General features: G+C 52.8%; 10 protein-coding genes across 10 annotated transcripts; 5 read left to right on the top strand and 5 right to left on the bottom strand.

Annotated features, from left to right (window-relative positions):
- The first annotated feature begins 101 nt into the window (after positions 1–101).
- STEHIDRAFT_118971 (UEV-domain-containing protein) lies at positions 102–2,855 on the top strand. The gene is made up of 6 exons (XM_007300915.1): positions 102–250; positions 310–548; positions 601–945; positions 1,008–1,846; positions 2,102–2,204; positions 2,627–2,855. The coding sequence occupies exons 1-6, from the start codon at positions 118–120 to the stop codon at positions 2,771–2,773; spliced, it is 1,806 nt and encodes a 601-aa protein (XP_007300977.1). The 5' UTR covers positions 102–117; the 3' UTR covers positions 2,774–2,855.
- A 2,631-nt stretch (positions 2,856–5,486) lies between these two features.
- On the bottom strand, positions 5,487–8,516 carry STEHIDRAFT_51002 (uncharacterized protein; the record flags this gene model as incomplete). Its single annotated transcript, XM_007300368.1, has 10 exons — positions 5,487–5,857; positions 5,913–6,016; positions 6,070–6,161; positions 6,222–6,710; positions 6,747–7,155; positions 7,228–7,368; positions 7,507–7,678; positions 7,806–8,004; positions 8,097–8,153; positions 8,226–8,516. The coding sequence occupies 10 exons, from the start codon at positions 8,514–8,516 to the stop codon at positions 5,487–5,489; spliced, it is 2,325 nt and encodes a 774-aa protein (XP_007300430.1).
- Positions 8,517–9,017: 501 nt separating this feature from the next.
- Positions 9,018–10,837, bottom strand: STEHIDRAFT_51091 (uncharacterized protein; the record flags this gene model as incomplete). Its single annotated transcript, XM_007300381.1, has 9 exons — positions 9,018–9,094; positions 9,154–9,332; positions 9,396–9,500; positions 9,551–9,745; positions 9,814–9,957; positions 10,025–10,399; positions 10,473–10,515; positions 10,572–10,639; positions 10,785–10,837. The coding sequence occupies 9 exons, from the start codon at positions 10,835–10,837 to the stop codon at positions 9,018–9,020; spliced, it is 1,239 nt and encodes a 412-aa protein (XP_007300443.1).
- Positions 10,838–11,277: 440 nt separating this feature from the next.
- STEHIDRAFT_166187 (uncharacterized protein) lies at positions 11,278–12,065 on the bottom strand. The gene is made up of 3 exons (XM_007300916.1): positions 11,965–12,065; positions 11,732–11,899; positions 11,278–11,661 (listed from the first exon to the last, which is right to left on the bottom strand). Exons 1-3 carry the CDS (start codon positions 12,000–12,002, stop codon positions 11,487–11,489), a joined length of 381 nt encoding a protein of 126 aa, XP_007300978.1. The 5' UTR covers positions 12,003–12,065; the 3' UTR covers positions 11,278–11,486.
- An 88-nt stretch (positions 12,066–12,153) lies between these two features.
- STEHIDRAFT_118975 (uncharacterized protein) lies at positions 12,154–14,962 on the top strand. The gene is made up of 4 exons (XM_007300917.1): positions 12,154–13,000; positions 13,078–13,355; positions 13,433–13,547; positions 13,619–14,962. The coding sequence occupies exons 1-4, from the start codon at positions 12,347–12,349 to the stop codon at positions 14,483–14,485; spliced, it is 1,914 nt and encodes a 637-aa protein (XP_007300979.1). The 5' UTR covers positions 12,154–12,346; the 3' UTR covers positions 14,486–14,962.
- Positions 14,963–15,546: 584 nt separating this feature from the next.
- STEHIDRAFT_51627 (uncharacterized protein) lies at positions 15,547–15,869 on the top strand (the record flags this gene model as incomplete). The annotated part of the gene is made up of 2 exons (XM_007300422.1): positions 15,547–15,672; positions 15,750–15,869. The coding sequence occupies 2 exons, from the start codon at positions 15,547–15,549 to the stop codon at positions 15,867–15,869; spliced, it is 246 nt and encodes an 81-aa protein (XP_007300484.1).
- Positions 15,870–16,786: 917 nt separating this feature from the next.
- STEHIDRAFT_118977 (uncharacterized protein) lies at positions 16,787–17,905 on the top strand. Its single transcript, XM_007300918.1, has 6 exons — positions 16,787–17,018; positions 17,075–17,181; positions 17,247–17,382; positions 17,434–17,545; positions 17,604–17,726; positions 17,779–17,905. Exons 1-3 carry the CDS (start codon positions 16,800–16,802, stop codon positions 17,260–17,262), a joined length of 342 nt encoding a protein of 113 aa, XP_007300980.1. The 5' UTR covers positions 16,787–16,799; the 3' UTR covers positions 17,263–17,382; positions 17,434–17,545; positions 17,604–17,726; positions 17,779–17,905.
- A 349-nt stretch (positions 17,906–18,254) lies between these two features.
- STEHIDRAFT_166190 (uncharacterized protein) lies at positions 18,255–22,976 on the bottom strand (the record flags this gene model as incomplete). Its single annotated transcript, XM_007300919.1, has 12 exons — positions 18,255–19,305; positions 19,369–19,429; positions 19,493–19,619; positions 19,673–19,747; positions 19,806–19,969; positions 20,028–20,116; positions 20,182–20,356; positions 20,426–20,749; positions 20,814–20,997; positions 21,053–21,143; positions 21,204–21,748; positions 21,813–22,976. 12 exons carry the CDS (start codon positions 22,974–22,976, stop codon positions 18,684–18,686), a joined length of 3,621 nt encoding a protein of 1,206 aa, XP_007300981.1. The 3' UTR covers positions 18,255–18,683.
- A 178-nt stretch (positions 22,977–23,154) lies between these two features.
- On the bottom strand, positions 23,155–24,747 carry STEHIDRAFT_74240 (uncharacterized protein). Its single transcript, XM_007300514.1, has 6 exons — positions 24,456–24,747; positions 24,245–24,376; positions 24,092–24,192; positions 23,599–24,034; positions 23,383–23,537; positions 23,155–23,326 (listed from the first exon to the last, which is right to left on the bottom strand). Exons 1-6 carry the CDS (start codon positions 24,729–24,731, stop codon positions 23,260–23,262), a joined length of 1,167 nt encoding a protein of 388 aa, XP_007300576.1. The 5' UTR covers positions 24,732–24,747; the 3' UTR covers positions 23,155–23,259.
- A 174-nt stretch (positions 24,748–24,921) lies between these two features.
- STEHIDRAFT_36630 (uncharacterized protein) lies at positions 24,922–26,474 on the top strand (the record flags this gene model as incomplete). The annotated part of the gene is made up of 6 exons (XM_007300299.1): positions 24,922–25,098; positions 25,168–25,313; positions 25,375–25,654; positions 25,732–25,958; positions 26,031–26,110; positions 26,182–26,474. Coding segments are annotated over 6 exons (1,203 nt in total), but the record flags the coding sequence as incomplete, so codon positions are not given.
- Between the last annotated feature and the right edge of the window lie 83 nt (positions 26,475–26,557).

Below are 26,557 nucleotides of genomic sequence, written 5' to 3' on the forward strand. Positions count from 1 at the left end.
GCCCGCCAGCACCTCTCCCCTATTGGGCATGCGGGGTCCGCACCGATGGCCCGGCTCATGTGCCCCGCCAATCCCTGACCCGCGGCTGTCCGGCCACAGCGCGCTCTCCAACTCACAATGTCCAACGCGCTCGTCCACGCCTGGCTCAGACAGAACATATCCTCATACCAGCACCAGGACAGGCTGTTTGCAGACGTAGACGCGACTCTCGTTCGCTTTCCGACGCTCCGCCCGAAAACAGACGTCTACAGTGCGTCGTGTTCTGCTATCTCCTCCGGCCAGGCCATGCTCACTTGCTATTATACTCAGCTTATGACGACGGGCGCACGCAATTGTTACTCTGTCTCCACGGTCTCCTTCCCATAACCTTCCGCAATGCGGCCTATCACATCCCCGTCGCGATTTGGGTCACAAAGGATTACCCTCGCGGACCTCCTATATCATATGTTATCCCCACCTCAGATATGCTCGTGAGGCCAGGAAGGTTCGTCCAGGTCAGCGGTCTTTGCACCATCGACTACATCACATCCTGGGAAAGGAAGAGCGAGGTATGTCAGGAAGCTACCCTGATCTCGCTTGATCTCACCACAGCCGCCATAGGGCTGCAGCCTACCTGCCTTGGTCGAAGCTCTCCAAGCCCAATTTTCAGCAGAACCCCCGGTGTACTCCAAACCGAAGCAGCAAGCTGGACCCGTACCGCCTCGCACGGTCTCTTCCCCAGCTTCTGACTATGCTTCTCGTCCACCACCCCCGACTCCTTCTTCTCGAACGACCTCCAATACCCCCATCACTGCTCCTCTTCCCGCATCTCACCATGTCCGTCCGGCATTACCTCCCAAGCCCCCTTCTGCGACGGCTACCCCTGCCCCTTCTTCTACGCCTCCCGGCTTTCAATCACCTCCGTACTCCAATGGTGGTACATCATCGCCCGCTAGGTACCAGAGCGTCAGTCTATATTCTCTATGTCACCCCCTTTCCTGTTCTGATGATGGTATTCTCGTTTTTAGCCAGTACCTCCCCCGAAACCTCCACTTCCACCTCAACCTTTCTGGGCCGGATCTTCACAGCAAATTCACAGCAGTCCGGGACTGGTTGCACAGCCCCATCAGCGAAGTACGTCCATAGGTGTAATTTCTCCTCAAGTGCCGAATCCACCACCACACCAGTCGAGTTCTCTGGCGTCGCCAAGTTCAGCGTCAACTACACATCATCGGTGGTCATTACCACCACCGCAACCATCATCAGCGCCAGTCCCTCCTCCTCCCGGAACTATAGCGTCTCCTGTACCTGTCAATCCTCAGACGGTCTCACCACCCCAACCACCACCACCTTTCCAAACACATAACTATAATGTCCCGCAACACGTCCCACCACCACAGCATTCGTATCCAGTGCAAACACCACAATCGGTGGTCCCACCACCCCGGCCCCAACCCGTTCCCGACCTCCTGGACGAAGAAATCTTCGAGGAAGCGCCTGTATCTTCTGTTCCTGCTTCTGCAGGAGGCGCCCCAGCGCCTGCACCTCCGCGTCCTCCAAACCCCGAGCTGCTTAGCCTCCACGCTCGTGTGCACGGTGAACTGACGTCGGAACTTTCCATGCTCACACATACAATGACGCAGGACGCGGAACGGTTACGCGCTCAACAAGCCGATTTACTCACGGGTATGCCAGCCATTCAGGACGAGATGGCGAGACTTGAGGCCGTGCGCGACGTTTGTCGGGGTGTGGCGGGGAGACTGAGCGGGACCGTCGGGCAAGCAGAGAAAAACGTGTCGGAACTGAAGAGGAAGGGAGATCCGCCCGTGGACGAGCTAATTTGTTCGACGTCAATTGTTCACAATCAGTGAGCCTTTTTCTTCCTCGTCATCATCATCAATCCCCTGGCATCCACCGTTACCCTATCCTGGCACGTCATGCCTGTGTAGCGTAACTGCGACCCGAATGGCTCGTGGCCAAGCTCTCGGACGCTCAAATGCAGACGCCGCGTCTGCTTTGCCTCCGTGATGTGCCGCGTCTACAACCACACTGATGCGTCTGGTTCGCGATTGCTGGACATGGGGCGATCCGTACTGATCTTTCCTTTTTTGTACCTTGCCAGGCTTATTGACCTGGTCGCCGAGGACAACGCCATCGAGGATACCATCTACCACTTGCACCGCGCCCTGAACGCGGGCCGAATCGACCTGGACCGGTTTCTTCGGGTACGTCCTGCCCTTCTTGCCCCTTCTTTCCCTCGCCTTCCTCCTTATCCTCGTTCTCGTGCTCGATCTCGTGCCTATCGGATCTCGCTGTCTCCGCCGCCACCACACTATTGTTGTTGCGATCTCCCATCGTCAAATTATTTGGTCACCTTCACTTCCGTCTGTCCGATGACATGACAACTTCCCTAGCTGCTTACAGCTTACATCTTCCCTTTTGCTGTCCGTTTGTGGCGCGCGTTGCATGTGAGACTGACTGAACTTTGCTCTCTGCACCTTGCCTCCCTTGACACCTCCGCCCTTCAAACGGCGGATCGCTGCTCTTGGCACGTCCTTCCTTGTTTCAACCACTCCACAACTCCGCGGCGCGACGACGACATCAAAACGCAAATACTCAAAAAAAAAAATCGCGACTGGAAAAATAGACGACGCGCGTGCTCGCCGAGGAACAATTCATGAAGCGGGCGTTGATCGAGAAGATTCAGGTGGGGATGCCCATGGGTGCCTCTATGAGCATGCATAGCAGCGCGAACGCTGGAGGGTGGGGGCCTTATGCCGCCGTTGTGCAGTAATCGTACACAGACATAGTACACCGGGACCCGTAAACGGAAAGGGGCCAACATCTGACTACGAGTGCAGGATTTGGACTAAAACGTGATATAGTGTGTTTGACGGACGCGCTACGCCACGACCGATACGAACGACCTTTGGTCAAGGGGTCTGTATCATACGGTTACTGACGACCCTAAGCACAGAGCGCTCCGTCGTCAATCGGACGCTAGGAGCACAACACTGATCCAGGCGATCTTGCACATGGTCGACTTTGCCCGCTATTACTGTGCACACATACAGACACTATCGCAGTGGTGCATCAGGATACGGCACAATCACCAGCCACTGCGCGGTCCGACCATGTTGATGGTTCAAGTTGAACGGGGTTTACGCCGATTTTTGATGATGCATGCGCACGTTGGACTGTTGGTTGTAAGTTAATATCGGCCGCCGTTGACTACTATACTGTTTGGGCGCATCGTATGGTTTAAGGTCCACTGTCGCCACAAACTTGCCACAGGCCCACGGTCATTGTCGCCGGCAGTGTCTCGATCGTAGATTCTGGTCGTTCCCTGTTCGGTATGAATGTGACGAACGCAATGTTCGCGTGCTTGTGGTGTGCCCATTTTTAGGTCGTGATTGATTAGTCGCAGTAAGCTCTCGCGCGCACACTCATACTGTAGCTCTCGACTCCCACTGGCAAGGAACCTAGAAGATGCGAAGTCTAGAAGGCAGAACTACGAGCACTACTTACATAGATCCATTGAATGTTTCGAATCACATCGAAGTCGACGAAGACATACTAACGCTATTATACCCCGATTGGGTATGTCTTTCACTGCGCTCGGGTCCAGACTCATTTTGCCCTATTACCCGAATATCCTGAGAGTCAGAGTCACATACGTGGTCTGAACCTGAGTTCGCGAAGGTCGCGATGGTGGTTTCTCGACGACAAGTGGATGCTGTACTGTACCCTCGAACTTGTATATGCCTAGGCTCTTTCTATCTCTGTGTCTCTTTCAATTGTCAAGCACTGTCACAAAGATGTGCCTTAACCCTCAAATTCTTCGAATTTCGAACTCGAATCGTCTCCACTGTCCTGTCTGAGACGTCGACGTCGAGGCCCATGGCATAAACACATACGACCCAGACTTTCGAGTTCTCTACTAGAAGACAGGACAGGCACTCGCGAGCCACCACCATCATCCACTCGCAATTATCCCCCGGGACACCACCGGTACCCCACTTCCAATTTCAATCCCCTTCGTTTGCTTCCGATCGAGCAATCGAGACCCAAGATCTCTCTTCTCACCCACCCAGATCGCTCACGCCGCAGAAACAAAGCGAAAGAGACGCCGCAACGCGCTGATTGGCGAACAGACGCGGGCTTCGTCAAAGCGCAATGGAAGCAAATTCCGAGTTCGCTGCTGCATGCGATCTGGATCGTCCAATGAATTCGTCATTCGCACAATCGTTGGCATGCATGCATTGTTCAATGTGGCCCGGAAGGGCAGGGAGGTTACGACGGCGTGTCTCGCTGGCATGGCACTGAAGGCCAATCTTGGCTGACACTGCCGGCTGCTGGGCTGGGGAAAATGGAATGATTTTTGATACTATGCAGCGATGGACCTCGATGGACGGAAGTATATGGGGCTCTCGGGTTTGGGCTGTACAAGTAAACGTGTCACAGTGCCACTATGATGCCTCCGGAGCCTGGGAGAGTGCTCAAACCTGGATTTCTCGCGGAAGGAGGTTCAGAAGTTCAATGGTGGCGTTCACTAGCGAGTTCCTGAAGCCTCTTGATACAGGACGTTCTGGACTACGCTTAGTCCAGACTCTCGCCTCGTGATATCTATCCAATCACCTCGAACATAAACGCTTGCAAATTGAAATGCGCACACGAGATTCAGAACTTAGAGGGCCGATGGCGATAGGTCAATGAAGGCCGACCGGACTAGTCCTTCACAGACCTGGACCAACTGGCGTTTCGTACCCCCGATCGTAATTTACCAACGAACTGGAGCCCAACGAAATAACTGACAGGCTGTTGAATCTTGCTAAGGTTAGAGCGAAAGGTGCAGGGAAACTGAAGAATTTGAACCCAGACGTCAGAACATTCATCTTACAGACTTGTGCTAGACTCCGAGGAGGACGACAATAAGTAACATCGTGACGGAAGTATTTGATCGTATTCTGGGTATATATACGCAGAGGGAGCCGAGGAGGTAGGGACATAGTACGACAGTGGACGACAGAAGGAGACGAAGAAGTGGAGATTATGGTGGCTGGCCGGTGAAAGACGAAACGTGTGTCGCTCACGTCTATGCAAATCGGTTGGTGACGTTGTATGGAACCAATTCTCGAAGGTGGGGAAGAAGCGAGACAACGTATATGACTTGAAGCACCGCAAAAAGCTAACGGCACTCAGTGGAGATGACCGTGAGGAAGACCTGATCATAAGCCACAGGGAAGACAGTGCAGACCAGTACGTAGCGTGTGGCGTTGGAACCATCCGCTGTAGTTCCAGAGAGAAGTTAATAGAAGGCCGATTCCACAAGTACACCATGAGACAGGCTACGGAGGCAAGACGAAACCGGGCACGAAAGGAGGAAGCAGATCAAAAACAAAACAAAACGAATTCAAAAGATACTGACAATAAGTAATCAACCATAAAAAAAGAGACACATCGCGAGATAGGCACGCCATTATTCTTACATTCTAGCACACCTCACCTTAGTCATCGAGCAACGTCTTCCTTCTCGCGCCACCGCCAACCCAGCGCCACACCCTCAACTCATCCCCGCCCTCGACCTCTTCCAGGTTCGCCCTCACATTCGCATTGCCCTCTACCACGCGCTCAACTTTATCCCACAGGTATTGCCTTTTCTTCACCGAATGCTCATCTTGCAGGATTTGGTCTCGCAATTGGACTGAAGAAATGTAAGGATGGGGTTCAGAGACGGGATCTGTGTAGTGTCGAACTTCTTGGTTGCGAAGAGTGTCAAGGACGATCTGGACGAGTTCTGCGGCGCGTTTGTTGTCGATCGCGCGCTGCCGCAGCGAGTTTCTTCCATAAAGGAGTGCAATGAACGACGTGAGGATGCCTATAGAAAGCATTGCTTAGGACGTATACAAACTTCGACGAAGAAAAATACATACCGCCCAGAGTAAGTCTCCATTCTTGCCAGCCCTCTCTCGACTTGACTGTAAGTGCACAGGCCCAGTCGAGATCCGGAGTGTTGTGTGCAATGAACTTGTGCCCTCTACAAAAGATGTTAGCACATCGCATTAAGTTGCGTATATGTCTAGGACGCACTCTGTATCAACGCGGGTGAAGACACCGCCCCAAGTCAGGAGCTGTTCGATGGCTTCATCGAAAGTGTCGTCAAATGTGTCCATAAGCTGGGGCTAGAAACCACAATCGTGATGAGTGCACCGAGCACCACACAACAAAAACCATTGACATACCGCGGTCTTCTTCTTCATGGCCTCTTTGAGGGCACTGATTTCCAGGCCCCAACGCTTCGCCTCGCCTCCGTTCTCATCTTTCACAGGGATAGTATCACCCGCACACAACCGCTTGCCCCTCTCCTGTCCCAGCACGGCCTCCACGGCCTTCCCCAGGACACCAATATGTTTCTTCCGTCGAGGATCGACAACACAGTGCGGGGGGAACGCGACGGGGCCAAAACCAGGCAGACCGTCGAACACCGTGGAGACACCAGAAAGGATGGCCCGTGTGGGTGCGATGGGTTGGAGGGATGGTAGAGGCGAGTTGAGAGAGTTGGTCATGGGGAAGGGCAGGAAACCGAGGACGGGATGAGGGCGGATGATATAACCGCTGTCGCAGACGATATTGTTATGTGAGCATTGGGCGTGCTCGGGGCATGGTGTGCAGGCGTTCGGACTGGGAATAGGGATTAGGGCTGGCGGAGGGCAAACAGGTTGGTCAATTGCCTGCGACTGGGCGACGGCACTGTTCTCGCTTGCGACGGCTGAAGAGCTGGCGGAAGCGACGGGAGTGATGTAGAGAAGCGTCCTATTCTCCGCGGCACATTCTTCAGCTGCTACCCGTCTGGTACGCAGACCTTCTAGGATTTCGTTGGTATCGAGTCCGGGGTCGCAGAAACCGATAGACGATGATTCCTGCTTATAGGGAACGAGAGATAGAAGCGAGACGGCGATGAAGAGGATCATAGCAGAGAGAGATTTGCGACCCATTCCGGATGTAGGTTCCTGTACTCGTTGTACGATAGCCGTACTGGTGTCAGCGATGCGACGCGTGACGGCGTTCGTCTGCTTAGCCTCCGACTCCTCCACCTGTTCTTCCCCTTCCTCTGCTACTTCTTCGTCTGGCACCCCCGAGGCCTCGTCGTCAGCCTCGACTTTACTTACATCCGCACTTGCGCTTTTGTCGGCATCGAAATCGAAATTGAACATGTTGCTCGACCCTTCCTCCAATACTTCTTCTAACTCCTCATCGTCACGAGCATCCTTGACGAAGCTGGGTGTCTCCTGATGAACCAGCGAAGGCCTCGACACTGGTGACTTGAACGGACTGATCGGCGTCTTGAAAGGACTCCCCGGCGTGGATATCGCGGGTTTGAACGGACTGCTCGTCAAGCCCCCACTCGCAATGATCTTGCTCTCGCGGAACACATCTGGAGTGAGCACAGGCTCGAACTTGGGCGCTTTGAGGGGAGTCTCGGCCACAGGGGCTAGGAAGTCGATCGGGTCGGGCATTTCTCGGGACGGCGATGAGGGCATCTCAGGTGGTGCGGATTCGGCCTTGCGGGAGGAGCGTCGGGTGACGACCTTGGGTGGGTTGCTCTTGCGGGTTGCTCGTGGTTTGGTGGGTGAGGGGCGAACGGGGGAAGAAGATTCAGCGCCAGACTGGAAGATATTGTTGTCTTCCCATCCACTGTCTTCGTGCTGTATCAGAGGAATACGGAATATAAGGTCAGTGCGAAGAAAACAATTTGCCACGTCAACAAGACGCACCGTAGAGTATCGACGGGACTTCGCATCCGACTAATATCAAAGCATCAGCACACGTCGCAGATGAAGCACCACGCCCAAAACATACCTTCTTCTTTCCTTTGCTCACTTTACGAACCGGTACGTCCTCTTCACTTTCTTCCGGCTCGCTCTCCTCCATGACCGGCGACTGTGGCGGTGGCACCTGTTTCGACGGGCCCCCCAAATCAGGTTTCGCAGACGAACGACGCCGTTTCGGTTGGGGCTGTGGTGCCTATTCCAGCAGTCAAACATGAGGATCCCAGCATTAGCGCGTCGAGGAGTCATTTAGGCGCTCACCGGCACGGGCACAGGCTTGACTTCCACGATCTCAGAGTCCTGGGACGGAGCCCTAGACGATCGTCTCGAAGAGCGTCTTAAAGGCTAACAACGTAATGTCGAATCGTCATTACATGTACGGTAGAAGTAGCGCAAAAGGAAGAGATAGAAGCCTACCAAGGCATCGTCATTGATATATCTCCCTGTAAGCCCGTCCTTTATCCCATCGTCACTAGCGACGCTGTTCTCCCTTTTCAACCTCTCCTTCTTGAACTTCTTCGATTTCGGCTTGACTTCATCGTTGAAAAGCTGCACCAGCTTCGGTTTCGTGTAGGGCGCAGGGTACTTGATGTTGTGATATCCAAAGATCCCGAGCAGCTGAGACACAGTAAGAGAACCCGCCTCGAAGTCGGGCTCGAGGTACTCCCCCAGCGCGATGATCTGGGCAGAGGTCAGTGACCTGGACATTGTTGTTTTCTTCTGAGTAGTAGTCGATGTGTGTTGTTGTGGCGCTGGTGACTAGCTTGCGGAGGAAGAGTGGTGGCCACTGGCAGCCTGCAGGGGCGGGGCGGGAGATGATAGTGGTCGAGCGGAGCGCGTGCAAGTCTCGCGCTCCAAACGAACGTCACGCAGGACGATCAACAAAGATTGCTGACTCAGCCTTTCCCACGCACGTGAAATAGACCCCTGTGGGTCCGTAATTCGCCGCCCCTATTCCCGATTATTTCGCTCCTATTCTCTTCGATCCTGGACAAGCTTAAGCTGGCCGCACATCATCGGAAGGTAAAATCCACATCATTCAGTTCAGTACATATTCGAAACAGAACGGCGCGGACTGTACAAGTACAAAGGGGAGTAATTGCTTTTGTTTTTGGGTTCTACAGGCCTCTTTCGCTGGATACTCTATACCGTCTAGTCTGGATCGTCATGGCCATTCCCGCGAACACAAAGAAGAGTCAAACGGAATTCTCAGGCCGCGTTCTTTACCCTGGACGCCTCGCTGGCCTTACGGATGGCCCAAGTGAGCTCGTAGGTCTTGGTGGCATCTGCAACGAAAGCACCGATATTAGTCACTGGATCTGCTCTGCAGGTAGGGGATACGAACCTTGGAAGGAGCTGAGGATCGTGGCACCCTCTGGGTCTTCCTCGATGTCCTCGACGACGTCGATCAGGTTCGAGATTTCAGAGAAGAAGGGATCGTCGTCAGGGAAGCGATGGGTTTCCTCGAGATCTGACCCTGGGCGACGAATGTAGAGCACGGGCTGGACGTAGGGGTCGATAAGCCTGTTGACATCGGAGAGACCGTCAGCAAAGCCGCTTTCCTCGATATATTTCACAATCACTTACTTGAACTGATATCCGTCTGCGTAGACTTCAAGTTCGCAGCTGTAGTTGTGGCCCTGCAACGCCACGACGTGCATGAAGCTGCCAACTGCACCGCTCTCATATTTCCTGCAATACGGATGAGCTAGAAAATCTAAATGGTAGGTGCCGATACGTACCAGGTTGCGGAGGTAACACGCGGGATTCTGTTCTCAGGAGCGATCTTGGACTCGTCGATAGTCTGCTTGCTCAACTGCCCTGGGTTCTCGTACCACTCGAGGGAGTGGGCCACGACGGATGAGATGTCGACATCTCCACCGAAGTAGCGCGAGAGATCACAGAAGTGTGTGCCCTGTTCGATAACAGGACCGTAGCTATCATACGCAAATGAAATCAGATGGATCAGCCACAGGAGTAGTATGTGAGCTGAGAACGATGTTACCTCTTGGACTTGTCCCACCAGTCAGGCTTGGCAATGGCTTCGTAGGCACAGGCATAACGGGCAATGGTAGACACGACTTGAAGGTTCTCCTCATGGATGACCTTCTTAATCATTTGAACCGCCTTGAGGTACCTCAGCATGTAACTTCATGAAGAGCACGCAGATCGATGAGCTTCATCAGACACACGGACAATAGAACGCGAGAACATACCCGACCGAACAAACGGTACCGTTCTTCTCAATCTCTTCCGCGATTTGGAACGTTCCCTCCAGCTCAATCTCGGGTCCAGTGGCGATCGGTTTTTCGATGAACATGGCAACGCCAGGGAAGAACTTCATGATCTGCAACTCGATATCCCTCCCGGATTTGCTGGTACCGCGGAACATCGGAGGCGAGCCCACGATGACAGCCTTCGGCCGGTCTCGAGGCGCCATGTTCTTGAAGAAGTCCTCCAGAGTGCTGAAGACGCGGGTGTTCTCGTACGCAGACCGCACGAAGGTCTCGCATTTCTTTTGCAACACTTGTGTGGCACGTTCAATAGCCGGATCGATGAGTGCAACAACTTTGAGACGGGGACCGAGTTTGCTAGAAGCACGATAGGGGTGGAGTGTAAGTAAAACGCGAAGCGTGTTAGTACCGGACACGTGATATTACGCACTGCTCCAGGCGGAAGGAGTGGTTCCAGGGGCCCTCATCAGAGCCTGGATGGGTATGCATCAGTGAGGAGTAATCGTGAACAAAGAACTGGCGAACACACCGAACATGATGTTCCCAGCACCGACGAAGACGACGTTGAAGTCATCTGCTCCTTGGAGATGGTGCGTCCTGTATCAAAGAGGGGACTGTCAGCACACGTCGCCCGAGTATAATGAGGTCAAAAGAGACTGCATTGGGAGGCATGGGCGGCATGGTCCCCGTAGTTAACCGGCGGGCACCGAACAGTGCTATCTGGCCGAGGAGAGTAACGCACTTGTCCATACGAATCAGACGCGACGGGTCGATGGAAGGACGCCTGGAGTCCATCCCAGATCCCCGCCTTTCCGAGCCGCGACGCTCAGAGGGCCTACGACTTCCTGGGGGCGCCATGTCGAATATACACTAATTGGTGCTGGTGACTGATGGTGAGTTGATACCATGACGTGCTAGGTATGTTGTAGCGATGGTGGCGGTACTTACGGAGCTATAAGACGTATGAGAGATGGTGGTGGTGATGGTAAAGAAGAAAGAGCGGCCGCGATGGGTTAAGATATGAGAATTTATAGGCGAGGCGCTGGACTGCAGCCTGAATTGACGGCAGAGCGCTGACCAGGCTAGTTTCAACAGCCGGATCGGGATAACTTTCTATATCCAGCCTCTACGTCATCGCAAGCCCTCTCTCTCCACTCATTTCTTGGTTTTTCGTGAAACTTTGTCCGCCGAGTCCAATTTAGGTATAGCTGCATGCTTCCATACATGTCATACGTGTCGGTATATTCTCGAAGTATGCTTTTGGGTGGCTCGCGACGGCTGGATGTCCTCAGCGACAGGGTATCATATATACAGAGAACAATATTGGATGCAGTGGTATAAATAAGGCCCTGCGAGGGACCATCCATACGTGAAGCCCGCCCGATGTGAAGTAGCTCCTCCTGCGGCAGAAACCCACGAAAGAGCGAATGAGGAGAGAACGTCGTCATGCTGCACCCGGAGGCCTCTGTTGCTGAGCCCGCCTCTTCATGTCCAGCTCTGCCCGCCGACGCTCTGCAGCCTCCAATCGCTCTGACATCGCACGCAGCTCCTCCTTCAGTTTCTCGTTCTCCTCCGCGAGCTTCAAGACGTTCGACGCCCGCTTCTGCACCTTCTCCGTCCTGACGAAGAGCACGACAACGAAGGTCAGCGCGTGGAAAGAGTAGAGCTCGACCGAAATCTGATACCCACGCAGGAGATGGTGGACCGATGATGGAGCTGAAAGTAAAGTTGAGGTCCAGGGTATCGGTAGAGGGGATCTCGGGGAGTGGAATGAGTGAGGAAGTTTCTGCCTTGTCGTCTGCTGGAACGTCCAGCAACGACGCGCGATCATGGTCAGCATGGGCTGGTTGCGAAGGCCTGGACGCGTGGATGATGATCAGTCGCGTCGTTCGTAGTTGAAAAGCGTGAGATGAGTTGCGCACCGAGAGGCAGTCGCGACGTTCTCCTGAGAGGCGTTCATGGTGCAAAGAGGGTATAAGGAGAGTGCTTGTGGTCGAAGCGCGAATAAACAGCGACAGTTTCCTAAACGATGGACCCCGGCTAACCCCTATTGCCCAGTTTGGACAGATCATAAAGGCGTGGTCTCAGCCACAGCGACTAACGTTATCCTCAACCGTGACGCTCGACCCTGCTCTTCGTTGCCGTCCACCACGCCTCTTCTTCCTCCCGTCCACCATCATCTATCATCTTTTTCCTTCTCTTTCGTCCACCCCATCCCCTTTGCTTGCCGACCTGCCTCTTTGCTGCTGGGTGGCACTGCCCGTTTGTCTCTACGACCCTTTCTTATGCCCACAGGCGCCATTCATGGCGACTACGAACCTCTTGACCGATGTGACGGCTGATTTTCCCTTTGACTGGCCCGAAATCGGGACCAGCTCCTCAGGCACAGACTCTTCTCTCGAGCTCGCGCCACCCTCCAATCCTTCGCGCACTCCCGGGCAATTATTTCCCGGATTTTACTCAACGAACAGCTTCCCCGTCGCCTCCTTTCAACACCATCAGTTTCTTCCCGCACCACAAGAACCTAATTCGTACCTCTTCACGCCCCTTGATATCAGTGCAGCCCCCTATTCCTATCCCCCTCCGCCTGGGCCTCCCTACTCGCGCCGTTCTTTGCAGGAGGAGTTGAATAGCGATCTGCCCCTCGAGCCCAGCGCTAATATTCAATCCGCTTATTCACAACGCGTCTCCTATGCACAGGACGACGACAGTCCATCCATGATCGTGCCGCCGTCCGCTTCCGTGCTATCGCCGCTGTCGCCCTCTTCAGCATCCTCCTTGCCTGACTCTACTCGTACCAGACTCTCCCCTGTCAGTGTACGCTCGTCGAACGAGCTGCCCGGCACTGGTACTCTCCGGTTTGATCCCAGTTCGCAGCCACCGAGTCCCCAGGCCGCTCTACCCGAAGGGTCACCCGCTTTGACTGTCGAGGATAGCATCGTTACCTTTGATTCCTCCGTACGTTGCTCATCTTACTAAAACGACCCTCCCAAATAACCCCAGAGGGCTGTGGCGACCCTCTTGGATCTATCTAGCAGAACGGCTCGAAGCGCCCAAAGCCTGCTCAGACTCCTGAGATAGATCCCCATGCTGCTGGTTTTCTCAAATCACAGCTTGGCGATGAAAAATGGGGTATCTTCTCTGCCCGTCTGTACGAACGTCGCCTGGGTCGTGCACAAAATCAGCCACGCTCGCGAGCCAAGAAGGCTGCGGTCGAGGAAAATGACGTCGCCGCAAACGGAGGCGGCGCCTCAGCCATTGACTATCTTGTCAAAGTCGAGGTTGTGAAAGAAGTACTTCGAACATACGTTCCGTGAGTTATCTTCCATGCCATGTCATATGGTATCTGACAGCCGCTCTTCTCGTCATGGTTGCCGCCTCGGATTGCAGCCACCCGTATAATCCTTTCAAATCTCTCTCGCATCCGTATCCTGATTCCCCGACAGGATATGTTACTCTCACCCGTTCCACCATCCTTTCACTCTCCGGATGGTCAAACACGCAGGTTTGCACACTTCTTTCTATACTACCCACAGACATCATCCGCTGACCTTCTTGACGCCGCGTCCGTCATAGTTGAGTTACTGGATCCGTCGGTGCGAAGCTCTTTCAATGTTCTCCGAAGAAGAACCTCGCCTCAAGGCCGTCGCCCAGGCCCTTCATCGTCGCCTTCGCCCGTCCGGTTCAGCATCGACAGCCTTCTCCGACCTGAGCACCCTACACACATTCTCCTCGCCTGACTCCCCCGTGTCCCCAATCACATCACCCCTTTCCCCTACGAGCTCACGCGCCATACGTTCCTGCCCTTCCCTGCGACCCCATCCTGACTTCCCAGACCCCGCCATAACTGGCAAAGGTCTCGATCAACTCATTGACGCTGTGAAGAAACGGACGGGCAAGTCGCCGTTCTTACGTGGAAGGCACGCTAGTCTTGATCCGTTCGGACTGCCCGGAAGTGGGTACGGTGCGGATAGCAATCATGACAACATGGACGGAAGGTCTCCCGCTGGAACCGAGGTCAGCTTCCAAGCGAAGCTTCACTTCGATGACGGTTTCGACGGAGTAGGCGAGTCAGAGGTCAGCGGGGCAGGAGGTAAGAGGAAACGGAGATCCAGTGCGGCTGATGGTGGCATGCTCGGAATCTTCCCGGCCGGAGGGATGTTCATGGGCGATGATATCGGATATGACTTCGATGGTGATGCCGATGCTGAAGGGGAGACGGATGATGGGGTAGATGGTGCTTTCGATATGCCCTTCCTAGATGGTGTAGGTGGACGGCCCCCATTCATGATGTCTTCCGCCAGGGCGTCGATCGACCCCTTGTCCATGGGCAACACCGATTCAGATACACCCTGCCACGTTGGGGGTTTTTACTCCCTCTCTGATTCACGCTCGCAACCTGACCGCAGGCCACGCAAACGCGCGAACATGGGCAGTTTTTGAGCCCTCGAAGCGTCACACCCACGCTGCTAGTCTTCTTCGCCCCTTTCGGGTTGTATTTGTACTACTTGCACGTTCTCTTGATCCGTTTTCTTTTCTTGGGTCTTATGATGGGTTAAAAGTGTGTGCCCTTGCCTACACTCTTTCGCAATCATTTTGGACTGTATTGCTCTCACTCCCATCCACCCTCCCCTTCCCCTGCCCTCGACCCTATCTCCACCCCCCTCCGCCAGTGTATATCACCATTCACGTTACAGTTCGATGTCTTGATACATCTCGTGCACTTACAACCATGCCTTCCCTTCGACCTTCGACGTAAATTAATCTTTTTCTGCTCTGTCTTGTACTTGTACCACCACCATCCACCACCACCCCGAACTCGTCTCAGCTTTGCCACATCTTGTGTTGTGTATGTACAGTATCCTTTGTACTCATCTTGTCTCCCATTCCTCTGCATCTTTCCTCTCCGTTTTGCAATCGTCCCGCCTGCGTACCTGTCATCCTTTACAGTCTTGTTCCTTCGTCCCGCCAGCGTTGCGTTATTAGTTAGTCTGTTACTAGTTACTATTTCTCCTAGCTATCCTCGTTGTCTGCTTGTTCGTTCGTTTCGTTCGCGATCGTTCTGTAATTCTTGTGTCTGTATTGTACGATAGTGTAGAGGCTGAAGAGTCTTCCGAGTCGTGACTGCCAGATGGACGGTTCTTGCCAGCGTTTGCGGGTACCATGAATCATGTTACCTGTCAAACTCCATCCTTTTGTCTGAAGGCTTGTGTGTCGATAGTATCAACGCTATTAATATTTATTGATGATATCTGGGTACGCTTTCGGATTGTCTGCACCGTAGTTTTGCACGACGAGGTCTTCGACGCCACCCACACTAATGTGGCCCACTTTCGGGCAAAGCCGGGTTGACGTGGCGTTCCATTTCTGGGTGCGTGGTTCAACTTGGACTTGAACGACTCGGAGCACGAACCGCCGTTTTCTCCGCTCGCACTGGCTGCATCATGTTGTTCTTCCACTGAAATCCATCCCTCCAAGCTTACATTCCTGTTAGGAAAGGCACCATGACTGAAGTCGTTCTACCATCCACTCGCACGGGTTCCATCTTCATCGTCTCTTCCCTCGCTTTCTTCTTCCTCGCATCGTACGCCACCCTGTTCAGTGCTTTCCTCCCTCCTCCTGGTAACTTCGTGCGTTCTACTCCTCTCCAACGAACGCATAGCTCTCGTTGTCTCGATCTCAGATCTGATGTTGAATTCTGTTACAGGTTCTTGACTTGCTGGCGAGAGATACACATTACAAGTACTTCGCCCTTTTGATCATACCCACGACGTCGTGGTTCGTGATCGCGAACTGGGTGGGGTGGCAGTATTTTGTTAGTTCATGATCTATGTGAGTTGCTTTTTGATGTGGATTTGATTTGCGTGATCTGATTCTTGCACCGGGAAAGTGATTACGTTACCGCCAGTGTACAACATACTTATTGCGGTCGGTAGAGCAGACACCTTGCATCTGATCTCAAGCTTCGCGAATAATGCACCTCAAACTCCCACGGGGATCCGCCGTTGACAATGCACACTCTGAGGAAAGGTACGAGCGGCCGCCTGACTCGGAGTAAGTTACTATGACGGCAGCGAAACTGTGTTCGTCCTTGCTATAACTGTCACAGAATTTTGATGGTGAATGTACTCGCATCAATCCATATCCTCATTGCCACCATGAGTTATATGGGCGACAGGCCACATTCATGATCGTTGCCCATCTTACACCTGGTCATGCATCTGATGGTCTATCAGTGGATCTATAACATTCCAGTGCTTCATTGAACCTCGAGCCTCGCGTAGAGACATCATGATGCTATTTACGAGAGATTGCGATAGATCCACATTATGCGACTTATGTTACTTAAAGCTGCTCCCAGCAAAGACGACGGGGCGTACGCATTGGCATTCCGCTTTCGCTCGCTGAACACGGTCTACCGACAGGAGACAGGATGGTGAAAAGTAACGACACCTCTATTCCTCGAGAATTGTTACAGTTGTACGATTTGACAAACACACAGGTCTGGGAGCTGTACACCAATTTCTTCTCCCTCGCAGTCGAAAGCGCCCTATTTGGTATGCAAATGTCTCTATCTCATTCGTACCAAACCTCTCGCTCACGGTCTGCGTCTCGACCTATCACAGCGCTCTCCACAGCTTCGTTCATTGTTTCTACTCACTTGTTGAGGTGGGCCGGTGCTACGCTTTTCACAATTGTATTTTACTGAAAGTGTGCATCCAGCTCGAGAGGATTCCGAAATAAAGCCATTCTTGCCATGTGGCTCACCACCGTCGTCATGTTCTCCGTTTCCACAGTGCATTATATCCTATCTTGGGTATTTCTTAATGCTGCTCTCGATACCGATCAACTGACTATCAATGTCTACATCGAAGATTGCGCAGGGCGCGGTGGCGGGTCTGGCGACGTCCCTAAATACCTGGAAAAGTTGATGAACAGACTGTTGGTCGCCTTTCTGTGTCTCCCCAATATCAACGTGAGTGCTTACCATATCTTCGTGACATCTAGTTGAGTTATCCTTTGGACGAAAAGGTAGTATATCCTCAACGACCTAGTCGTGTTCTGGAGAGCGTGGATATTGTGGGACAAGAGTCCCAGAATAGCAGCGGTTTGCGGATTCTGTACCTTATGCAATATCGGTGAGCTGACATCTCACTGGTGATCCAGGGATCAATTCGGTGAACATGATTTTCTCCCCTTTTAGTGGCCGCGTTGTTTGAAAGCGTCTCGTCTGCTCATCCTTCCACGAGATGGGGCCCTGTGGGCTCCTCCTACTTCGTGTGGTGCACTTCGTTATTCTCCAACGTGCTGGCCACAGGATTGATCGCGTATGAAGCTTGGTGGGTCAACTGACAACTCTGTCTGTTGTCATGTCATTGATATCCTCAAAGGAAACACAGAGCAGCAATCAGAACGAACCTCGAGGGGCGTACTCTGCGGACAAAAAGTGAGGCGGTCTTCACCCTCCTTGTGGAGTCGGGAACCCTCTACTGCGCCATATGGGTACGTGTTTATTCTGATAGTTCCTCGAGGCAGCCAAGATGAATGTTCCCTGTTCTAGGGCGTTTATATCTTCAGCCTGGAGTACTACATATACCACCAATCGCGAGGCTTCGATGCATCCCAATCATTCTCCATGAGGATGTTCACGAACTCCATGCCAGCACTTATGATTCAACTGTCGGTATGTATCTTCCTGAGCTAATATAGCTAGCATACATCTGACTTCTTTCCAGGGAATATACCCCACTATGATCATTGTGCTCGTCGCCCTTCAAAAGACAGCCTGCGACTTGACAGCCTCACAATATGACACTGCATCGCAAGCGATGAATTTCGCAACGCGAGGAGTAACACTAATACAGCCCTAACACCTCGTATCATGACCACACACTGCGAGACCGAGGTCCTTTGAATATTGATCCTCGCGTACGAGTGTGATATATCTCTTTGGAATAATTCTCCCGTACCGGCCCCCGGGTCTTGAAAGCAGTGATTTTGCCAGCAAGAAAATGGTTGAGCTCTGGGTGCAAATCCGTGATTGACGCAGCGAGCACACAATTCACACCATTACGGGCTATAATATCTTTCATTTCAGTGGAGAAAGCTGACGAGGCGAGCAATTACAGTACGACAACATTCAATTCTCGACTTTCGACGCTGGTTATACCTCTAAGTGGTGTGCCGTATAGACCGAGTAAGGAATTGGACAGTGATGTGGTTGTATGAGAGACTCAAAATATGGGATATAGATGGAGGATAGCCAAGCCCAGACCATAAGTTACTTGTAAATAAATGCAGGTGGAGATCGCCACATCGTACAAATGCCCAGTTTACAACAATCAAGACCAGAGAGACTAACACATTCAAGTTGACAGTCCCCGACATGGACAAGGAGAAATCGGGGACGTTACATGAAATTAAAAAAACTCGCAAACATGCCTTGCGAGGGAAAGATAGCCACGAAGGTGAAGAAGAAGAAGAAAGGGGAGGAGGACATAGAGGAAGGGAAAAGCAGAGAGGAGGGGATATCCCACAGAAAACGAGAAAATTAGGAGACAAAGAAAAGCAAACAAACATAAATCAAGGGAGAAAATCAAAACGAAACGAATCCACAAGCAAGAAAAAACTTATATGACCACTACGGCGGGTCCGGCGTCGACCTGAAGCTCCTCACGGTCGGCGTCCTCGACTTCCTCTGTATATCCTTCAACTCCGTCCACAAACTCCCTCTTGCCCTCACAGCGCGACCACCACCGCCACCGCCTGCTTCAGACATAGTGTCCACCGACCCAGGCCCCATCACCGGCGCCGTTCTCGTCGGACTCAAATCCCTCCCCATTTTCGTCGGACTTGAATTTCTTGTCCCACCACTGACGACGCTCCTAGTCGTGAACCTCGGCCTATCGCGCGTCGGACTCGAGTCGCGATCCCTGTCTTTGCTAAGTTTAGAAAGGCCGGTGTTATGAGGGCGGGAGGAAAGAAGACTAGCGATACCAGTACGAGAGCCGGGCGGTTTGGATCTTGCAGTGCTCGGACCACGGATATGAGTGGGAATGGGAGCGGATGCGGTAACGGGGCGGTGAAGAGGATGAGGAGGATTGTCAGCGTCGGTTTCGACTTCTGTTGTAGGATCGGGACTGGGAGGGCGAGCGCGGGGGCGAACTAAGACGCGGGATGAAGAGGGTTGTGGTAGAGGGCGTGATAAGGCGGAGGTTACTGGACGGGGAGCGGCGGTGGGCAAACGCATGTAGCGTGCACGACTACAATTAATGGTGATCAGCTTCTGCGTGTCGTATGGGAAAGCGAAGAGAAAGTATGCTTACGCCACAGCTCTTAGAGCGATTTTGGTCCGATGTGCTTGAATCCATTTCTCCAAAGCTTTGGCTAGAAAGACAGGGCGGTAAGCACCAAGCTGGATCAGTGATAGACAACTCGAATGGGACGTACATAATGTGGCCTTCTTGTCCATCTCGCGGGCTTTCTTGGCTTGAAGAGCGCGAGGCATAGCGTCTCGCCACACCTTCCAAAACTTCGCTTTCGTATTCGATGCATGGAAACGAACTGCCGGCAATGACTACAAAAGATCATGTCAGCCACCATCTTGCGATCTTGATCTTGAGTATTTACCTTCGTTTTAGCATGCCAAGTAACGAAACCCCTGTACATGAGAGCGTTCTGGTTCTGAAGCGTAAACATGCGTTCCTGAACATCCAAAGTTAGTTTGTGGCCCAAGACTATGGAAAGTTGACATAAGACATACCACAGGACGAAGCTTCTCGGTCTTATAGGCCCCTCTCCACCTATCCCAGGCAGACGCGAGCATGTATCGTTTCATCTCTTGCTCTTTCTCTTGCAAGACCACGCGTCGATGTCTAGCCGTCCGAGCTGCTGTGAGCCACTTATAGAACATGCGACGCATGTTTTCTGCGATAATCCGCCCGGTCAGCTTCCAAGTCAAAGGCGTATAGAGAAATTGACCTACCCTCGCGCTTGACATCTTGATAGCTCTCCATGAGACTGAGCTCTTCGACGTGTCGGATGCAAACACATTTCCATTTCATAAAGGCAGAACTGAAATTTAGAATATCAGTCGTCGTTTCCAGGGACTGCTCTAAAAAAAGGCTATTGGCACTCACTTGACGATCATCTTGTCCGCTTTCTGCGCGACGTCGAGTTCGCGCAATTTGAGCTCGATGACGCGGTTTGTCCACTTGGTAAGAACATTCTTCTTCGTACTCGCCTCGAATCGGGCTCGCAACTCCTGCTCAGCTAGACGATGCTGCCGCTGTCGTAGTGCTTTCTGAAGCCATCCTACAAGTACAAAAGAACATCTCAACATTAACATCCGGACGAATGATACACAAAACAGGAGCGACTTACCCACGAACACCTTCTTGGTCCTCTCCTTCTCCCATTCGTTGAGCTTCCTCTCCCTCCTTCTTTCCTCCAGTTTCGCCTTCATGGCCGTCCATGCCTTCTTCTGGACAAAAAATTTCTCCGCCATCTTGGCCTGCTTCACCAGCTTGAACTTTTCCCTCAACTTCACTCTCCACTGGAAGAGCGTCCTGTATTGTACTTGCACGCTGTGGTACTGGACGGCGAAAGCGTAAGCGTTACGGTGAGTAGTAAGATGCTGGTTCCAGACGCGAAGGGAGTTTGTGGCAAGGGCTGAGTTGGCGCGGAGGGAGAATGCAAATGCTTTTTCTAATCGGGGCCAAATATCTTAGCATCAAATCGGCGACACTGTCTATTGAAAAGAGGCACTAACCTTCCCGTTCTTGATTTGTCCGGATGCGCTGTATCCATACTGCCCATGCCTGCCGAAGCAAACGCATGGATCTCACTCTCTGCAGCAGCTGTCCACGTTCACGCGCTTTCCAAATCCTAGTCAGAGCCCGGACGAGCACATCGTCCTGGCGGGCCAAGTGCTTGTCCGCACGACGCTCCAAAGCCTATGACGACCATGAGTAGAGCTCCGCAAACACGACAGCAATCTAAGGAACATACCCGGATCTTTCCTTGTGAGGCCTTCCACGTCCTCATAGCACCCTTCAAAATGAGGGACTCGTGGAACTCTTCAGCTTTCTGATAGTTTGACCTAACAAGGGATAAGTAAACCTTCCGGCAAAGAGAGGAAGATAGGAACTTCGTGACTCACATGCGCCTCTTCCAAACCTCCAAAACATCTTTTACCATCCTTCTCGCCACAGTACTCGCCACCGTACCCTCCATCACCCTCAGCTCCGTGCTTCTCTTCCAAACCTCCAAAGCCTTGCTAGCTAACTCCCCATCCCTCCTCTTCCTAAATTCCTCCAGCCTGCCCTCCAACCCATCCACAGCAGCCAACTTCCTCTTCCACACCCCAAAAAACCTCCTAACGACCCACTCCTCGTAATGTTGATCGCCCAACCTCGACTGGTGCATTCGTCTCCACTTCGCCCATGCATCTTTCGTGATCTTGGACTCACGCGATTGGCGCACAAGTTTCATCTTGGCGCGCATATCGTTGTGCCGGTCATTTCTTTGCTTGACCTTGAGTTTGTGGTTCCAGAAGACGAGACATTGACTGAGGACGCGCTGGGAGTGTAGAATTTCGACACGGGAAGAGAGGTCGCGGAGAGCTTGGAGACGTTGGCGCCATTTCTGGATGGCCAGGCGGAGTAGGAGGGTGTCGCGGGCTTGGCTGATTTGTTCGCTCGTGGTCTAAGCGTTGGTGAACGATGAAGTCAGAATTTAGAGCGGTAATGGATGGACGATGCAGACTTACGACTATCCAATCATAACCTTGCTTCCAAACATCCCAGCAGCGCTCGACGAGTTTCTCCTCCCTAAACCGATCCGCCTCCTTCTCGTCCTGCATCATCTTGACCTTATTCCATGCCTCATCCTCGTTGATAGCGCTTCCTCGTTTATGAAGAGGCGGTGGTGTCCTGGGGGCTTTCGGTGGTAGTGATGTGATGGGAGGGGCGTACGATCGTGTTCGTGTATGTGTTTGTGCAGCAGGGATAGCTCGCGGTGCGACAAGAGGGGCTTTGATATCGCGGGCGGTAGTCTTATATGATGGTGGCTTGGTGGACACAGAAGGCGCGGTGTCATCAAATGTATCAGTGTCGGGAGAAGGCCATCGCGGAGGAGGTCTATGATGTGGCGGTAGAGGGTAGCTCGACGGTGTCATGGAGTCGAATGTAGATGTGAAGGCTGATGTTGTGGCTGGTGTGTGTGCTATAGGTTTGGGAGCGGCGCGAGGATGTTGGTAGCGAGGAGGGATTACGTCTGTTTCGTCTGTGACCTCGGTTGGCGTCGCATCCGTACCGTCAATCACAGATGGTTCTGTATGGTCGCTGTCCTGTCGATGATGCTGGAGATTCCGCAATCTCAAGAGTAGTCTGCCCGCAGAAGACTGTACCATCTTAGTCTCTGCCGGGCGCCCCCCTCGACCGTAGCCAGCGACAGCATTCGGTTTAGACAGGGGAAGCTTGGAAGTGGAGGGTTGCGCAGGATGTGCCTTCGCACGCACCGGCCCAGAAGGAGCTGGCTTCTTGGGGGCAGCCTTAGCAGCAGAAGAGACGTATCCGCACCTCTCCTTCACGCTGTCCCACTTATCGCCCCAGTTCTTTCCCTTCAACGTCCCCAGCTTCAGCAGTTTCCCGTAATACACGACTTCGTTCGCAGGGTCGAGGCCCCTATCGTTCAGCACATCGTTATAGGCCTTGAAGACGGTTAGGAATGTGGTTGCAGAGGGCGATGCACGAGAGATGACGGCTTCGATGAAGTCGATCTGGTCTGGGGTGAGGCTAGAGAGCTCCGGGGCGGAGACGGCGGACGAGCGGGAATGGGTTGATGGTGCGACGGTGGGCGCGGTGATAGTTGTAGATTGTGATCGTGTTGACTTTGGTGGTGTAGAGGCCCGTATGGGCGCAAAGCGTGACATTGAGCGAGCTTGAGGGCTCGATGCCGGAGACGATGACGACGGTGTTGAGGAAGATGTTGTTCGGATGTCCGTCTCGTTTCATCTGTTGATCGTGTCGCGTATACGGCACGTGACGGTGTCCTGGGACCTGCTTACATGTTACAGGTGGCACCCGTTGTGGCCCACTAACACAGATAGTCCAGGATCAAATGAGTGATAGTGATTGTACATGTTACAGATGGGATATGTAGTGTTACAGACAGATACACGAATAGAGGGAGAGATGTGAAAACATAAAAACAGGTCAAAAATGTACTCGCAACGCGCCGCCCAGAGTCGACTCCACTGGGCAATAGGGGCATTTCACTCGCCTAGAAAGAAGACAGTTCATTTCCTGATCAGATACAAGAGCGGATACATCACCCACCCGTCAACCTTGCTCAGCTTGTGCAAACTGTCGTTAGAGACGACGTGCCCGCACTTTATCATCATGGGCGGGTTCTGCTCCGTCGACTGGTCCTTCGAGACCGGGCATGCGAAGATCGAGTGGTAGAGATTCTCTCGGGGTAACGGTACCTCAATCTACCGGCAGCATTCAGGTCAACGCTGCATTCGAATATTATGGTATTTCCAGGAAACTCACCGGGAGCTCATCCGCCTGACTCCACCCGCCCTTCCTCTCCCTCATAATCCTCCTCCCCTTCTCGATCTTCGCCAGCGCGCCACCACCACCCACATCACCCACGACCCTCAGAGGGGCCTGCTTACTCATGCCTAAGCTCGCACTAAACTCCGTCGCAAACATCGGCTCCAAATCAAAATGCACCGTGGGTGATGCCAAGTCAGCGTACGGTGACTTGTCCAGTCTCGAGAGGTACATGATGCAGGATAGGAGGCGTTGAAATTCGGTGGCATGAGTGTGAAAGAAGGGTCGAAGGTATTTGTTAGCGTAGGCTATTGCCAGTGCAGGTTGTGGCGGGTGTGAGGAGAGGAGAAGGCGAATGTATTCGGAACGGTGGAGGTAGAATTCCAGTGATGAGGATCGTGATTCGAGGAACACACGGTTCCTCCGGGCCCATCTGAGAAAGTAGCAGGGATTAAGTGTATATTCAAGATGAAGTAGCCTGACAACGCACTCTAACGCAGGCTCGGTGTTGTGGTCTCGTAGAGCGAGAAGAATACGATGCAAGTCAATAAACTCGGCTTGACGCTCAGTTGGAATATTTACGCCAAACTCCTATACAACACATAAGACAGGGTATGGCGGGCATGGAGGAGTGATAACATACTTCAATGAACGTCTCTGCCGTCGAGAACTGACCGGAGCGGAGAAAGTGCATGGCGATAACATGTTCCAGCGCATTCTCTGCAGACCGGCTTGTGAACAGCGGGTTATAAGTTGGTAGAGGGTTTGGGAATCTCTACAATAACAACCAACGTAAGTCTCGTAAGATATCGTTCTATAGCAACACAAATCAGCAAGCCACTGAGGTTACGGACCTTGTCCAAAGCCTTCCCATACCTCGCCAACGAGTTATACACCTCCTTCTGCCTATCATCAATCTCCTTCTTCCTCTGCTCTATCGTCTTCGACAAGTCCTGGAACTGAGCTTCGGGGCATGAGGCACCGCGCTCGATCCTGGCCTTCTGCTCCAAGAGGGTCTGAAGGAGTGAGTCGAGTGAATCGTTGATAGCAGGAGATTTACTCTTATTAACGGCGGAAGAGTTAGACGTGAGCTTCTCGAGCTTGGCTATTTCTTTGAGGAGCCCGTCCATGGCGGTAAGAACGCTGTAGCCAGAGGCACTCGACCAGACGGGTGAAACGCGACGAACGGGCGTGGAGTGTGGCCCAACTGGGTCCGCTCTGCACGGGTGGCGACCCACGTGCGGCGGAACCGGCGATCTTGCAGAACGAAATTTCTCTTTTGGAGACCGTCTTCATTCCTCCTGCAATAACCCTCACAAAATGCCTCGCTTCCTAACAGGCGATGAACTTGGCAACATCAAATCCATAACATATCCCTCAGCCTCAACTTCTACTCCAGAGGCTACTCTTCTTCATGATGGCAGCGCTGGAGGAAAATCTAGAGCCATTCAAGCTCTTGCGGTCTCTAGCAGCAGCGGCGCCTCTTCAAGCCGAATGGTATGGGCACCTCTTTCCTTTCCAGTTCATGGTATGTGGGGAGCTGACCTGCGACCGTTTGAAGCAAAGGTAGCAGCGGCATGTGCTGACGGTTCTGCGTCTGCGTACACTCTGAACGAAGAAGGTGGGCTGGACCTAGTCAAGGAATGGAAGGAGCCCCGATTGAGGACAGGGCAGAAATATGTTGGGATCGATGTCTCTTCTACTGGTTCCCGGTATGTATTCAAGTTGCTCCATTATCCCAGGCCTCTCTATTCATTTCACATTCGAGTGTAGAGTATACTCCTGCACATCGAATGGTGCTCTGCGGCTCACTTCTCTCAACTCCACCACATCACAAACTGCTGTCTTACCTATGCGTCTTTGCGATTGGCGCCTCTCTCCCGATGAGAAGACATTCGCCTACGGTGGCGACGAAGTGGAGCTCTCAGTCTGGGACGCCGAGCGCGCATTCACCGCGTCAACGACTCCCTCCACTCAAAAGCCGAGCGAATCGACTCAAAAGAAACGGAAGAGGGACGACTTACTTCCAGGTGAAACCTGGCGAGCGAAGAATGTGAGAATCTCACTACCGTCTTTTCTATCCCGTCGATTTTTCGCAGTACTGACAGGGTATCACCTTTTCTTGCGTAGGTTGCGAACGACTCCCTAAGCCTCCGTCAACCCGTCTACAACACCTGTCTCACATACCTCAATCTTTCATCGTCGACCTCACAACCGGGCCATCACATTGCCACAGGTACCCAGTTCGGTAACGTAAGGAGATACGATACGCGGAGTGCTCGTCGACCTGTGGCGGATTGGAAAGGTGTGGCGAAGATGGGTGGGGTCAGGGCCGTGGCGAAAGGGTTCAATGAGCAGTGCGTTCCGTTTTTCTTCATTTTCAGGTCGTAGAATGCTTGACGCTGACATGTCTCTGATTAAAATTACAGTGAGTTGTTCGTCGCAGACCAAGGTTGCAATCTTTTCTCCCTCGACCTTCGGAACGGTAGCATTGGCTACGGATACAAAGGTAACGCTGCACCCTATCGCCATTCAACCAGCTCTCACTAACTCGTACCCATCCCTACAACCATTGCGCAGGCATCTCCGGCGCCATAACCTCGCTTGCTCCCTCACCCACTCACCTTGCCTCAACAGCTCTTGATCGATACACCCGCATCCACAGCACGTTCGCTCCTCCTGCTCAAGCCGGCCAAGCTCAAGAAAACAAAGGCCAAGTTTTGGAGAGCGTGTATGTAAAGAGTATCCCGACGGTTGTTGTGTGGGATCAAGATACGGATGCGGATGAAGAGGACGAGGTGAAGAACAAGGGTGCAGATGGCGAGGACGATGAGGATCTTTGGGAAGGGATGGAGGATGTCGAGGATGAAGATGAGAGTGACGAGGAGTACAAGAGGAAAGGCAAGAGCAAGAAGAGTCGGGCGAAATAGTTACTTGCACCACGCTCGCCACTGTC

The sequence above is a fragment of the Stereum hirsutum genome (assembly GCF_000264905.1).
Source record: "Stereum hirsutum FP-91666 SS1 unplaced genomic scaffold STEHIscaffold_3, whole genome shotgun sequence".
Classification (NCBI taxonomy): Eukaryota; Fungi; Basidiomycota; class Agaricomycetes; order Russulales; family Stereaceae; genus Stereum; species Stereum hirsutum.